Source organism: Saimiri boliviensis, chromosome 16, assembly GCF_048565385.1.
Source record: "Saimiri boliviensis isolate mSaiBol1 chromosome 16, mSaiBol1.pri, whole genome shotgun sequence".
Lineage (NCBI taxonomy): Eukaryota > Metazoa > Chordata > Mammalia > Primates > Cebidae > Saimiri > Saimiri boliviensis.
In genome coordinates this window covers 40,396,319-40,412,500 of record NC_133464.1, presented here as the reverse complement: position 1 = coordinate 40,412,500, position 16,182 = coordinate 40,396,319, and the positions used below count along the sequence as shown (strand labels likewise).

Genomic DNA, 16,182 nt, shown 5'->3' with positions numbered 1-16,182 from the left:
AGTAACTATTTACAAATGCATTAAAATTAATGGAATGGTAGCTTAGTACATTTTTTGTCTTTTGTTATTGGAGTAAGCAATTTTGTGTAAAAATTTCAGGATATGAAGACATCTTTTGCATGATATTAACCATATGGCCTATTCTCAATCAATTGAATTACAAACCATGGCAGTTCCTATACTTTTAAGAGATGCTTATGTGGTCTTCCATTAAAATTCCACTAATGTGACATTTGTGAAAAGGTTTATATTTGGACATACTTTCTTGACCATATGTGAAGCCACAGAGAGTAAATTCATTAATTAAAAGTACTTATATATTAATTGACTGCTATCAGTTCTAAAATATTTCTCATTTCATGTGTCAGAAACTTTCTGGACTTTTAGGGTAGTCTTGTATGTGTTTCCACATTTACAAGACTCTGGCTGTTAATATTGTTAGGTTTTACATATGAGACAGGAAGAGGGATCTTAAAAATCATTGTTAGGCAGAAAAACATTCAGATTACCAAAAACAAAACAAACAAAAAATTTTCTACATTTAGTCTGTTAAACAATAGCAAATTTCTTGTGAATCAGTGATACTGTAATTGAACTGGAGACATTTTTAGAGCAAGCTTTCTTTGGCTTTTTCACCCTCCGATTTGGAATCTGCTCACAGTACTGCCAGCTTAACCAAAAAGGATTAACTCTCATATCCAACTGAGAACACAGATAATTCTCAGTAATTGGTAAAAAATGAAGATGAATGGGGCTGAGAGATAAGGAGCAATTAGCTCATCAGCAGTTACAGCTGTGCACTCAATCCGGATCCATCTCTTGAGTCTCGGCCCCTTTTAAAGAACCTAAGCAGAATAAGCATAGGACACCCCCTCTCTGAAAAATTGCTATACCTGCCCATCATTTATCTAGTCTTCCATTTTATTTCCTTACTATACAAAGACACCTGTCATAGCAAGCTATGTAAATTACTACCTCTCTCAGGACCTATGTCTAAAGCCAATCTTCTTTTTAAACTTTTTTTTTTTTATATAACAGAAACCAAATGACTACTGTAGACACTCTTAAATTCCCTGTCAATCGTTTCATTATAGCAGCATCATCTGTTTGAAAATATAAGCAATTCCCTCATCTAATTATAGGAAGGATTTGAGGTTCATTAACATTGCCAAGGCAGAGAATCCAATGTGCAATTGCAGAGCTCTGCTTGGTGGCCTGCGTTCTCAGTTTCCTTTTATTTGCTTTCTCAAGGTCTCCAAGACTTTTTCCTGAAATCATAAAATTAATCTTTTCCTTCCAAATAGACACATGTTTTGGAAGAAAGGAAATGACTCCAGCATAAACTATTTTGTTTCTGCAAGAATGTTTAAAATATAAAAAAGATAAGAGGACGGTGAGCTGAAGAAAATAATTTTATCTCTTTATCTGCCTGGCTTTTTTTCCCTTCATATATTTGGGGTTTTTTTGTTGTTGTTGTTCTTTTATTAGTTGAGGAACAGAAGAAGTAAGGAATGGTAAACACTCTTGAAGAACACAGCTTTATTCTCAAACTCAAGTCCTTATTTTTACTTAAAACTTCTACATTCTTGTAACTTTGAGAAAATGAAAAATAATGATATGTTAGGAGCATGTGAAATGTGTTAAGGTTTGTGGGCATTTGTGTATCCTTGCCTATGTTCCACAATGTTCAGAAAGAGAAAATACTCAAGTCTTACAAATACTTCCCTTCCTTAAAGAAATTAAAGCAGTTAGAAGGTTATGACTATGGTTTAAACAATGAGATTTTCTTGGGACATCTGTTTTGAGATTACATTTTGAATAGATATGAACTCATTTCCTACTAAGCAAGCAATCTACTATTGTTGATAGCTGTTTACCAGTTCTATGAGTCAGATATTAGCTAGTGGCAAAGGTCCCTCTTAAATCCTCCAACTATTTTTTAAACTGTATACATAGTGTTTTCCTTAAATAAAATGTTAACAGAAGTAAAAATGCAGTCTTTTCCTGCCTCTTGGTAAATTGCAGTCCACAAAATGTTGCACTTCGGAATAATATTTAATGTATTTATATCTGTAAAGAGTTATTTCCTTTGTTGTCATTAAGGAAGAGAGTAAGATACTAGGTTTAGCAAGTATTTAAATAACAGAAACTATTAAGAGATGCTCACTATGTCAATATTTATATACTATTTAAAAACTAGAAGTAAAATTAAGTTTCCTTTATTTAGATTAAACTGATTGTGATTAATTTAGTATCCTCAAAAGTATGCATAATGCCAAAAAAAAAGGATAAACAGATTAAAACATAGCTATAGATACTGTCAAATTGACCTTGGGTTCACTGGTTTTAAATTCTGCCTTTGCAATATCCCAGTCCCAATTTCCAAGCAGCATTTTTTAAACTGGTTATGTAGATCAGTCCTTAAAGCAAAAAAATAGTAATTTATCTGGCCTATGTTGTGGATAGTGTTGCCACTAAAAAGAATCCAGGACATTTTTCCTTCTTATCTGCAGTGTAGCTCATATCAGCCAACCTGTCACAAGATACTACTTGATATAAACAAGAGATTGCAAAGACATCTCAGTAATCAATATCAGGATGGCTACAGTATGGAAACCCCAACTAGTGCATATCATTTGTCTCAGCATCTATTTCTATGGCCAAATGAAGCATTAATTCAAATCATAAATCCATGGTGATTTAAATCTGGGAATGAGCACCTGCCTGCTTTAATGATTTATTTTGTACATTTCAGTAAGCAGGAGATTTGTCCATATGAACTGACAGGTCACCTTCAGATGCCAAGAGCAGACTGTTTATCACCATGCAGACTAGCATCTCATCTTAGCAAGTAAATATTAAACTAAAAGAATCCAATTGATTGTGGATGAGGGGAATGGCGACATGGCCATATATTTTACTCAGTGTGCTGATGCCTCACTCAGACTACCCTAAGGTCCTCACTTCTTCCTAAAGTGATCATCCTGTCGGAAAGATATGAGCTCAAGGTTACCATGTAAAATTGGGATATAAAATAATTATTCACCTGTGTCAAAGCTTTCTTTAACCATCTTTTTCTGGCTAATTTCTAAGGTTCATATTATGAGCTGGAAAGGGTTGCAGGTTACAAAATTATCCTGTTGTCTTACCCAGCAAATCAAACCAAACAAAGCAAAAACAAAATCTGTTTCTGGGGCTTTAAGGACTGATTTACAATCAAGGAAAAAAACACTGTTCCTACCAGAAAAAAAGAAAAAAAAAAAGCCAAAAATGTTTACCAGAACTTATGAGCCAGATGAGTACAGGAGAAAACAAGAGCCCTGAATTGTCTTCAAAAATGTCACCGGATTTGGGCAAGACTGAGTAGCAATGATACATCATTTAAGTAGCACCTCTCTGAAGGATTTCATCACTTCAAAGAGTCAGTATTTGATAGATTCATGAGAGCAATTTGTATTCCAAAATACAGGCCTTGGAGATTCTTGGGATTCCTTCTAGAATTCATATGCTTCAGTACCACTTCAGGGTAATTGGTTCTCCTGGAGGATTCAGCACATCCTGTTAGAACTGCCTGCTTACCTACCTATCTTATCCATAGACTGTATGCCCCAAGTCCTGGGCCTGTATTGTGTTTATTTTTGTATTCCTAGAATGAGCTAATATCGAATGTCCTACAAAATCTAAAATATGTAACAGCTGCCCCAAAATCTCCTCACATGCTTGCAGCTTAGCAAATAATAGCTACCAGCAAGAATAGAAAAACAGGTGGAAGCAGTTGATGGTGGTAAAAAAAAAAAAAAAAAAGAAGGTGATTTCCAGGACAGATTTGAAGAAATCGTAACAATACTAGCAAAAGCAATCCCCAGTCTACCAACCTCACTGGTAACCAATGTGATACACAGACTTTGTAAATAAATAATGTGACAAGCATTTTAATTCTTATTATATAGATACTACTGTTTATGCCATTTTTCAGATATGAAGTATTGGGCTCAGAAAGTTTACATACTTTACAAAGTCACAGAGCAAGTCATTATTGAACACTTACCAAGAGGCAGGCATTGTCCTCAGAACCAGAGAAGATTGTGGCCATCAAAGCTGCAATTCAGGAATTGCTTTGATCTTTGATGCAGCTCAACCCCACCTTCATCTTTGCTTTGTACTTCCCCCACTACCACATCCCTCTCAAACTCGCTTTCCTTGATCTCTAGATATATGTCTGGGGTGAAGGTATTCAGGAAAGATAATATTAAATTGGCAATTCTTAGAGGACAGCAGTATGTGAAAATAGGATGAAAATTACAATGATAAAATCTTTGTCCAAATCAGCTACAGATATCTAATATAAATGACCTGAATGCCTTAGGGACTAGCAGCAACACCGATATTATGTTAACACAATCTCAAACTATTAAGACTTTCTAGGAAGATTCAAGTAAATTTATGTTCCTGGTTCATTTTGGCATTGGATGAGAGGTGTCAAAACTAAAAAGCAGTAACAATTATCAGCTGCATACTTTAATGGAAAAAAAAGTCATTTATTCCAACTAAAATACAAAAGACAAGTCAAATTGTTTCTTTTTTAAGCCATTGGGATAGCCTATGTAACAAAATAAGTAAAGTAAGCTACAAGTAGGTTAGTAGGCAAATATTGTCATATACTACCAAATATGAAAAATACGTTGATACTTAATTGTGAACCATGTTCTCTTTATCTTATGCCTGTTGGCTTCTCCAAAGCCAACTTCTGCTCTGGAAAAGTCAAACAGAGATAACATGTTTTAACATGTTTTGCTTTAAATGTTGTTAAATTGCCTATTTTAAGAATCCTTTCTCAGAAAACCAACTATTAAGAACGGCCTGCATGAACAGCCTCCTCTTCTAAAATTTTGAAAACAATCCAGATTACATTTTGTAATAATAGCTATAATGTATAAGTGGCTAATTACTTGTTTTTAAAAGTATCTAACAGTGCTGCATTTTATCAGTTCAGTATAAAGCTATTACTTTAAAATAATAGTTCTAAAAACAGAATTATAATTCTCTCATTTTACTTCAATTCTGTTTTAATTTTTAAATGTTTAAATACACGTGTGTAAACCATGACCTAAACAATCCTCTTCCCTCTCCGTCTTCCCTCCAGGAGCACTGCAAATGTAAGCACAGATATCATCTTTAGTCCTCTGCAGCTTTAGAGCCATCTCTTTTGGCTCTCTTTCATGCCTTCTCATCCTTCTAAAATCTGCAACCCAAACCTACCCTCAATTCAAGCTCACTACTGCTGGTCCTTTGCAATTTCCCTTAGGTAGTTCTGCTGAAAAGATTCATTTTTTCCCTTTTTACATTAAAAGCTGCCTTTTAGCATCACTGAAAGAGTATTTTGTGTTTTGTCTATATATTTTACTCTAATATTCATGTCTGTGTATGTTTCCATATAGCTTTTGTGAAAATGATTGTTACTAAAATCCACAGTATTCCTTTACATACACTTAACTATGTCTTAATAGACTGAAAGTAGAGAGCTGACAATTAATTTGAGAAATAATCTATGAAGGTACTGTATGGAAAACAGAATTTAATTGAATGGCCATGAGTTATTAGGCTCTTCATAAATATACATTGGATACAGCATCTTGCATACATCTTGTAGTACCCAAATTTCTCTTGTTAATTGTATTTTGATCATGGTCTCTGCATTTTAAAGAGAAACAATACAGTGCAATAGCAGCAAAAATGTTTTACCCCATCAACATCCAGATGCTAAGGATTTCATTAATAAAAAAATTAACCCCTATTTGAAGCTGTGTTTGACAAAATGAATTACCCAAATGGATAGTTGGCACAGGTAAAACGGTTTCTTTTTATTTGACAGTGACAGTTAGCTTTTCATCTTTCTTTCTCCATAAAGTAGGAAAGAAAAACAAAATCAACAAAATTAAAGTTGTACTTTTTAAATGAGAGAAATTGATAACCGTTATCTATGGAAAGAAAAAATCGTCAACATAATCTGTATTCTGGGCAGCATATTAAAAGGTTACATTTATATGTTTTGCTGCCAATGGCAGTATATTTCTCACTTGATAACAAATGCATTAAAAGAATAAAAAAGTAAAGTGTAAGGTTTCATTTGTACATATTTCTCTGTCACCTTAGCTACTCTGAATGTTTTAGAATTCACTTGATTAAACTTTATTTGTATTATGAAAGATGTTAGCTGAATGCTTTCAAAAGTTGCAGACATAAAGTCGATCCCATAATTAAAAATAATATTGCTAATTATTCCTTTAGAAGGAACAATTATCATTAGTTGTTAGAGAGGCAATCCTCTCGAACAGTGAGGTATCCTCAAACATACACTGTTTTCAACCTAAAAGTATCAACTTTTTGAATGGGTAGCCAACAGTTTTGTTCTGGAAAAGCAAGAACTGTAATTGGGTAGCAAAATGATCACAATAAGTTTCAGCGAACATAAAACTTACCGACACTTGAATTCATGTCCCCATTTTCAGAATCTGCTCCATGTTGGTTATTACTGGCATGATAGTTGCTCATGGCTTCTAATTTGATTTTTTTCACTTTCATTGCTTCGGCAATAGCTGCATTGGTAGCAGCAGCAGCTGCTGCAGCTGCTGCTGTCAGACCTTAAAAGAATAAATTAAAAATCAGGTAATTCAAATTCCGATTTTTCATATAATAGTTCCTGTACTTGATACAACAAACATAAAAACATTTGTTAGAGTATCTGATTCTTTATGCAACACTTTGATAACATATACTCATTCCCAACTAGCCAATGAAACAACATTGATATAAGGGGGAGAGTGAGCCCTACAGTCCTAAATTAAATATTAACAGAAACACAATTCACAGGTAGAAGGCTAATAGTGGAAATGCAGCCACAGTTATCTCTAAAAGAAACCAATCTACCAGTCTAAATATGTCCTTTGCTCTTTAAAATCCCCTATAGCTGCCTACACAGAGGGAAAAATTTGAACTGTGAACTGAATCCACAAGGCCTTTGGCAAAGGAGTGTAAACCTACTTCCTCACCCAGTTTCTTCACTGCCACCCACACCCTGGCTACGTCGCACATGCTGCCATTACCCATATGTGCCCTGCCTCTTCAAGCCTGTGCTTTCACACATGCCATTCCCTTTGCCTGGAACCTTCTTGCCCCATGATATTCCCTTGACTTTTCAATCTTTTGCAAAAAGCTACTCATTAGGAGTCTTCCCATTCCATGGCCCCCAGCTGCCTGGATGTCTTGTCTGTTCTCCCCCTAGCCCACATTTATACCTGTGCTGCTGTTATAGGACAAGCCATGTTGCACTGGAAATGTCTCTTGGGACACCTGTTCTCCTCACTACTACTCAATGGCAGAAACCACGTGTTGCTACACAGCGTAGTATTCCCAGTGTTCAAGGTGTTCAGAAATAAAATATAATGAAAGCTAACACTTAGTTTCTAGCTATGAAATGTAAGTGCTGATTTAAGTGACATAAAAGTAGCTTAATCACTTAATAACCTTCTGTGATTGATCAGTATTATCCTTACTTTACAGATTAGAAAACCATGGCACGGGATTTAAAACAGCACACTCTGGCCTCAGAGTTGAGGCCTTTAACCATTATGCCAAAGAAATTTGTCCAGAATAGTTCATATTCATCCATCCAGAGAACAGGAGGTAGGCGCAGACATGAAATAAGAAATAGAGTTTGAGCCAGGTACAGTGGCTCACACCTATAATCCCAGGACTTTGGGAGGCAGAGACAGGCAGATCACTTGAGCCCAGGAGTTTGAGATAAACCTGGGCAACATGACGAAAATCCCTCTCTACAACAAATATAAAAAGTAGCTGAGCATGCTGTTCTGTGCCAGTAGTCCCAGCTACTCAGGAGGCTGAGGTAGAAGGATCAATTGAGCCTGGGAGGTTGAGGCTGCTTAAGCTGTGATCACACTTGGGTGACAGAGTGAGACTCTGTTCCAAAAAAAGGAAAGGAAAGAAAAAAAAAAGAAAGTCAAGAAGAAGAAGAAGAAAGACAAAAAGAATAAAAAGAAAAGAAACAGAGTTTGAGACAAGATCTTGGAAGATGAGAATATTAAGACCACGCTGTTCTGACTTTATATATTTATATAGAGAGATAACAAGCAGAGGTTTTTGAGCAGGGGAGTGGTTTGTCTTGCTTAAATGTGTGAACTTTTGCCAAGTCAGTTCACTTCAGGCTGACGTCTCTCATCTGCAAAATGACAGACACTGAAATGTATAAATGATCTCCCCTAAATCTAAAACCTTAAGTCTATGAGAAGATAAATATCCCGACCCCCACCCATATTCTTTTTACTGTGGATGCTTTAGTATTTCTGACTACAGTGCTCCAGCCGTTTGAATTTATCTGTGTGATTTATTTCCCCTCCCAGCTGGTGGATTAGAGCCTGAGCACTGCTCTCCTCCTTTTCCTCCCTACTAATCATCACTTTTCGTTACTCTAGCAAGTAAGTTACTGCCCATGGAATTATAAGGAAGTATTTTTCCATGAAAATCTCTATTGGTTTTTTAGAGGTTAGAAAAAGACTTCACCTTTCCTTCAGATCAGACCAAAGAGGCCCTGACAACTTTCACCCCAATGCAACAAGACGTTCAGATTGGGTCTTTACATGAAAAACTGATAATCACGCCTTAAAAGGTACTAATCTAAACGCAAAGAATACATCTGGGTTTGATCTGAACATTCATTGCCTTTTAAGTCACAACTTGAACTGATTCTCTCATCTTCCTATGATTGAATTTTCTCCCCAGTTACTCATTTCCTCCAAAGATGTTTCAGAAAATTTTCTTTCCTGTTCTCTTAAAAGTGTCTTTGTGTTTTCCAGCAAATCTTTTTTCCTCGATTTTGTTTTGTCACCAATGTGAACATCCCATTTTTCCTTGGTTACCTGATGTTGACCCATCTCCAATTTATGACTTCAAAAGTCTTTGTCTTTGATTTGTGCTGCAGGCAAAACTTGTTCACAGTATTCAAAGAATAAAGATAAATTTACAACTCACTATTATCATATAGACCAAAATCAAATTAAGTAGCAAGAACCATGACTATGCATGACATGGCCTTGGACCAATCATCCAATCTTCTTGAATATAATTTTCTTCGCCTGTAAAACTATTCTAATCCCCAAGAAAAACATAAGGATAAATAAGACAAACTATGTGAAGAATGCCATATCATCTTTAGTAAAAACTAGGCATGCTATTCATTCTAGTTTCTTAATAAGAAAAGCTTAGCCTCACTATTAGTTCTGCAGAGTATCTGTGACCTGACACAGCCCTCTCAGCTAGAAGAATCACATTTGTCCTTAGCTGACTGGATTAGGCCTTGAATTATAAAAATATTTTTTACAATTTTATTATTTAGCCGATTTATTTATAGTAGTCCTTAATTTTTCTATGACAGTTTTTCCCAGTTTTACATTTCTAATACAACGTCCAAAATATACATGTGTGTCACTGACACACACACACTCACATATTTTCACGTGCTGTAACTTAACACTTTTTAATATTCCACTTTTAGCCCAGTTTTACGAAAGCAGGAGGAAAGCTATGACATATGCAACAATTGCTCATTTGAGTTTCACTAGCTCGCCTGGCTATTTGATGGGTTCTCAATTTGATTTATTTAATATCTTTCAAATTCAACTAATTTTCTCCATTACCACTGCCCCTCCCCACCAGTGCAAGTTCCCATCGTTTCTTTCTTAGAGTCCTGTTCAGTATAATAGCTTCCACTTCCCCCATCTCCAATCTCTTACTATCCATGTCACAGTCAGCCTAACCCTATAAAAGATTTTTTTCTTTTTCTTTTTTTTTTTTTTTTGAGACAGAGTCTCCCTCTGTCACCCAGGCTGGAGTTAGGTGGCATGATTTCTGCTCACTGCAACCTCTGCCTCCCTGGTTCAAGCTATTCTTCTGTCTCAGCCTCCCAAGTAGCTGGGATTACAGGTGCCCACCACCACGACTCACTAATTTTTGCATTTTTTGTAGAAATAAGGTTTTGCCATGTTGCTGGTCTCGAACTCCTAACCTCAACTGATCCATCGACCTTGGCTTCCTGAAAGTGAGGATTTGATCAGACATTCAATGCCTGCTCTTAGGTTCCAGTCCGGTGATTCTCATGGAGGTCAGGGCCCACTGTTCTCAGTTCCCTGTCTGTATAGATCCTCTGCTCCTCCAGCTCCCCCATGCTCTCTGTGCTCCAGGTACATAGGCTTTCTTTCCTTTTCACTGGCGAACTACTTCATTCTTTCTTTTAAGTCAGTCTTTGCACATTCTGTTCTCACTTTCTAGAGAAGCCCTCCATGCTCTGGTCCCAGACTTGCCTCTGTCTTCTTCATGTCATCCTTAAATATTATGCTCTCAGAGCAATAGGCTCAGGTAGACTCTTCACTATCTACCTAGGAAAGAGCACTCAACATTTCAAGAATTAGCTCACGGTTTACTCTTTTAAAGAGCTGTACCTGACCTTCCCCAATCTACCCCTCAAGTAAGTTAATGACCCACTTGCTTGTGTTTGCATCACCCCTGCTATATGTGAGTTTGCCATCCCTCGCTGTGCATCAGAATCACCCATGGAGCTTTTAAACCATGCAAATAGCTCAGCCCTACCCACTGAGATTCTAAATCATTAGATCTGGGTTGGGGCCCCTGCAGCTGGATGTTTTTGGTTAATCTTATTATTCTAAAGGCCAATTTAATGAGCAATTTGAGTAGAGAAAAACAGTCTCTTACATTCTTTATTGCTCTTTTTCAGGGGGCTGGGGCCCAGGAGGGTAGGATTAGGATTATGACCTCTAACTAGGTCGTAGCACCAAAAGGGCAGAAATACTTTCTTAGTATATATATATCCCAAAGATCTGCCACAATGCTTGGCACATGTTGTCACTGAATGAAAAAATGCTTATCAAATTAGATTACACAGAAAGCCACAGGAAAAACAGGGTCATTATTTTAGCAATGTAAATGGAAAGTCATTTAGAACATTATTTTTATGTTACAATAAGTGTGCATATACTAAGAGTAACAAATCTCATTAATTTAATATAAAGCATGACCTCCCCAAAAATACATCTTGCCTAGGGCCAGAAAGGATCACAAAAGATTCACTGCCCCCAATGCCCTCTGCATTTATTGCACTTCCTGTTGGCCTTGAAATGGCCGTTTCAAATCCCTGATGTAATTCTCAAATTCCTTCCAATTTCCTGTCTCTAAAAACATAGCTTACAATCTATACACTAGTCTTAAATAGGGGTTCTATTGCATATGTTTTTCCCAAACAACGTTGCCTTAAAAGAAAAAAAAAATTATGGAACGATTTCACAAAATAACTCAAGTCTTTGGTCTATACTAAATAGAGAATTTAAATTATAACAACATTTCTATGTAAGGAAGAATTGCACACTGATGTAAACACTGGCAACCCGTAACATTTGCCACATCCTTTTCCTTTCCTTCATAATACTCTCCTCACTTATCATAGAAATTCTCCGCTTTCTTCAGATTGAGGAAAATTTTTGCTACCCTCACTCCTCTTTCATATCCCACTTTGAATTTTCTTATACTACAAATTATCACTGCTTTTACATTTTCTTTTTTTTTTTTCCTTTCTTTTCCCTTTCCTTCCCTTTCCTTTTCGTTTTTGAGAGAGAGGCTCACTCTGTCACCCAGGATGGATTCCAGTGGTGGGATCTCAGCTCACTGCAACCTCCACTTCCTGGGTTCAAGCCATTCTCCTGCCTCAGCCTCCCTAGTAGCTGGGATTATAGGTATGCACCACCATGCCTGGCAATTTTTTTTTGGTATTTTTAGTAAAGATGGGGTTTCACCATGTTGGACAGACTGTTCTTGAACTCCCCATCTCTGGTGGTCCACCTGTCTTAGCCTCCCAAAGTGCTGGGATTCCAGGCATGAGCCACTGTGCCAACCTTGCTTTTACATTTTTCATTCAAGCAACCCATTTCTCCCTTAGAACTAGGCAATCAGCTGCAGTGCATGGTAAAGATAGAGGTGATATTCCCCAGGCCCACATCCACAGAATGTTTCTGAAATGGACTGAGGAATCTATGTTTTTGCATTTCAACCAGTTGGTTCTGATGGTCACTGTCCTGACTATTCAATGACAGTACGTTACACTAAAGTATGTCTGTTCCTTATAACTCCTTATTCACTAAGCAGGTCATCATTGCTGTGGTTTTCAAAAGCGTGTATGCTTAAGCATCAACAGGGAGCCCATTAAAATTCAAACTCAGGTAGGACTAAAGAATCAGAGTTTTGCAACACACTGCACTAATGTGACGTAAACCTTGTAAAAATCAGTCTTCTTGTGCCTTTTGCCATCCACAGCACACACACAGAGAGCAGCGAGGTAATGCAGCACTTCTAAGTGTTACTGATATAGCAGCTATACGCATTACTATTTCCAGCAACTACTTACATGTATGAATCTATTTGGTAACTGATATTTGAGCAGCTGGTGTAATTCTTTCTTATTCTTGTAAGTTTTTTTTCTTCTCTAACTGAAGGGAAAAAAATAGTATGTGTGTATATATGTCATTCATTCACTTTATCTGTATGGATATAGAGAGAGACAGTATATGTGATGAACAAATGAATGAATAAATGATATCTCACTCTAAATAATGATTACCCATCTCTTTTTATTTATTTATTTATTTATTTATTTTGAGACAGAGTCTCATTCTGTCCCTTAGGCTGGAGTGCAGTGGTGCGATCTCAGCTCACTGCAACCTCTGCCTCCCAGGTTCAAGTGATTCCCCTACCACAGCCTCCCGAGTAGCCAGGACTACAGGTGCGCACCACCACATCCAGCTAACTTTTTGCATTTTAGTAGAGAAAGAGCTTCACCATGTTGGCCAGGATGGTCTTGATCTTCTGACCTGGTAATCCACCTGCCTCAGCCTTGGAAAGTGCTGGGATTATAGGCATGAGCCACCGTGCCTGGCCTATCTCTTTTAACTCATTAAATTTATACTCTCAAAGAACATTGATAGTATCTCCTACACCAAGACAAAAATGTACTGAATTGAGTAGTCAAAGGAAGTCTAAATTTTATTTTAAAAGAGTCTAAATCTAATTTTACCATCAGCAATGGAGAAACTTTAATGTATATTTAAAATTCATTTTCCAGACGTTTTTAGAAGATTGAGATCCTAGACAATGAATCCCATGAGCACAAGTTAAACTACATTGACTCGCTATAGGTGCTTTATAATTCCTTCATCAGTTTCCAGAAAAGGAACGAGGACTTTAAAAAACTTCTCTAACTTTAATAACAGAGCAGAACAACACAAACTAAGAAAAAAAAATCATTTTTCACTGAGTAAAATGCATTGAGAAATGTTTTCTTAAAAACAAAATGTTTTCCTTCAGTGGAAAAATAAAAAGTCACATATTATGTTCTCTCTCCTAGGCCTCCAACTGGTCTTCAGGAAAAGACCTGTATTTCAAACTTAGGTTAATATACTGTATGCCACCTTATGTGATGCAATGTATTTAGGTTTCTTTTTCTTTCCTATTGGATCTTGACAAACTATCACTTGCAAATTTTAAAAAATGAGTACATTTTTACACAGAACTTAGAAACATGGCTTGTCATATTACTATCTGAATTAAGATGCAAACTTATGCTTGCTTCTTCAGAGTAAATTCTAGATTTTTTTAAAATGGGCTATTGTTAAAATTTTGGTCTTTGCTAGTCAATTTCTTTTACTTTTATTCTCACTTTTTGATATTCCACTAAAGTCTTTTAAGGCTCCTGGTAAATTAGTGACCAGCATGGAAGTTATTTGTAATCTAGGCTCACTCTTACATAAGGAATATGTACAATACAGTCGTTAGTGGGGAAAAGGGCCCCCAAAGAGCTCTGCAAACTTTGGACAAAATGCATCAAACCTATCTGGGATGGTGCAGCGAGTTATATAATGTCCCATGCTTCTAAATTTTCATCTCTAAAAGGATAGATAACAATTCTGACCTCACAGGAGTATTGTGAAGAATTAAAGTGAAATAACATGCAACAGCCTGGGCACATATCAAGCTCTCTCCCTCCATAAATGCTCACTGATACTGTGAAGGAACACATGCTATCTATCATGTCTTCATGTTTAGTTTTATCTTTGTTCAATTACAAAAGTGCCTATGACAAAAAGTACCTAACAGCACAGGGTGAGAATTTAGCCATTTGGCAAATGGGTATCTAAAAATCATGCTTCTATCCAATCATTGAATTTGGATCTCTCTACATTGATCAGATTTATCATAAAATCACTAACTCTCCACCCATGCTATATTGATACAAAGCCTACACTAGTTTAAATTCTGTATGCTAAAACCAACCCATGTATTCATCTTTTGGAAGATAAGCAGGCATTTTTACTAATTTAGAGTATTCTTTTCCTTTTTAAAGATACTATTTTTCTTCTGCTTTCAATGTTTATTAAAAGGGCCTTTAAATTCTTCAAATGCCATTATACAATCCTGATCATGCTCCTTAAGAAAAGGAAAAGTATCTCCATTTTATTTATTTCAAGGAAGTTAGCACCCTTATAAATAGAAGATTACAACTGTAGATTATGGATATCAATAAAAAAGACATATTCCTGTCAAATTCTTTCTCTGATCTGTTTGTTTGCTCATTAACTTGAAAGGTCCAATCTTTGATCTTTAGTTTCAAAGACATCAAGATGACTTCCAAATGTTTGATATATTGTCTACTTTTACAGTGCATTCCATATAAAATGCATTTCCCAAAACTTAATAGTTAAATAAAATGGGTTACATCCAAGAGATGTTAAGTATTCAAACCTTCCATTTGATAAGACTCATTATTAGTTAGTGTTAGTTTGTTCACATTTAAACAAAATCATTTTAAACATGCAGTAGATTATAGCCAATGGTAGTTATTGTTAATACTCTGGAATTGATAAGTTATTTATGTCTGGCATTCTTCCTACTGATTATTCAGGGAGACAGGCAGCTTATAAATATCTCATCACTCCACCGTCACAGAAATTTCATCGACAGTGCTCATGCACAGCTATTAGCAATATGAATCTAACCATTACAAGAAGGAGGAAAATCGAACATGTGGCATTAATACGCAGTCCTGGTTCCTAACCATCTGATAGGCAGATGGTGTGAAGCGGATTCTCCAGCTGAAATGAACGGGCACATCATTTAAAACCTTGTTTGCATTCTAACTGATATCAGTGCCATATTGATATACATGATACATCATGGCAGTATTTGAACAATCTAGTTTGTTTCAGTCATAAATGTTTACAGCCTTGTTTTTTTAATCTTATAAGCATGTTCAGAAGAGTGTATTTTTAATTTATGAAACCTATTGTTTACTTCTGTTGAACTAGAAGATTAGTGGAAAGAAGGAATATTAAATTACTTCAACCAGAGCAATATAACTAAGACAGATGAATAAAGTGGGTTTCTATTTTCAATAAGGATGTTAGCAAAAGAATTTTAAAATTAGCTCAGGCATTTTGTGCATTAAATACACTTATTCATTTAAACCTTTCAGCTATTTTTGCCCAAGTGGCATACAGAGAAACCTAATGCTTTACATAGTCATTCATTTAAAATTCTCACTGTGTGCAATTAATCTTGTCCAACAATTCAATTCAGAAGGTAAAACATCAAAAAGCATAGTTCAATTCAACAGTCATTACTGTGAAGTAATCTTTCTGCTCCTGACAGTTCCTATAGACTCTTTGCAAAACTCTGTTGAAGGTGCATTGTAAGCTCCACATGAGTTTGAATTACAACTCAATTGAAATCACTCCAAGTCTTAGAAGAACTCTTGGCTCAATATAACAATTTGAAAACACCAGTACCTTTTTTCACCCTGTTTTCTTCCTATCCTTATTTAAATACCAGCTGTCAGAAACTGACCCTAACTTTCAGTTATTTTATTTCTCAATACTTTCTAAATAAATTAAAATTGTGATTGAAACATGAATGTCTTCACTCTTGAATGATTAAATAACCAGACTGATAAGCAGATGGAATAAATAATTGTAAATCTGGTTAGACTGAAGATTTTGAGTGTGAACTTTTCTCTTAATGTCCATTAGACTGACTTTTCTTGGCCTTTGAAAC

The 16,182-nt window shown here is 36.0% G+C and overlaps 1 protein-coding gene across 7 annotated transcripts in view; it reads right to left on the bottom strand.

The window, feature by feature from the left end:
- Positions 1-16,182, bottom strand: part of DACH1 (dachshund family transcription factor 1) — a 429,624-nt gene that overhangs the window by 185,692 nt on the left and 227,750 nt on the right. For all 7 annotated transcript variants that reach the window (XM_010341682.3, XM_010341683.3, XM_074387633.1 and 4 more), the window contains one exon: positions 6,480-6,641. In XM_010341682.3, coding sequence (XP_010339984.2) covers positions 6,480-6,641 — 162 coding nt within the window. The remainder of the gene's footprint in view (positions 1-6,479; positions 6,642-16,182) is intronic.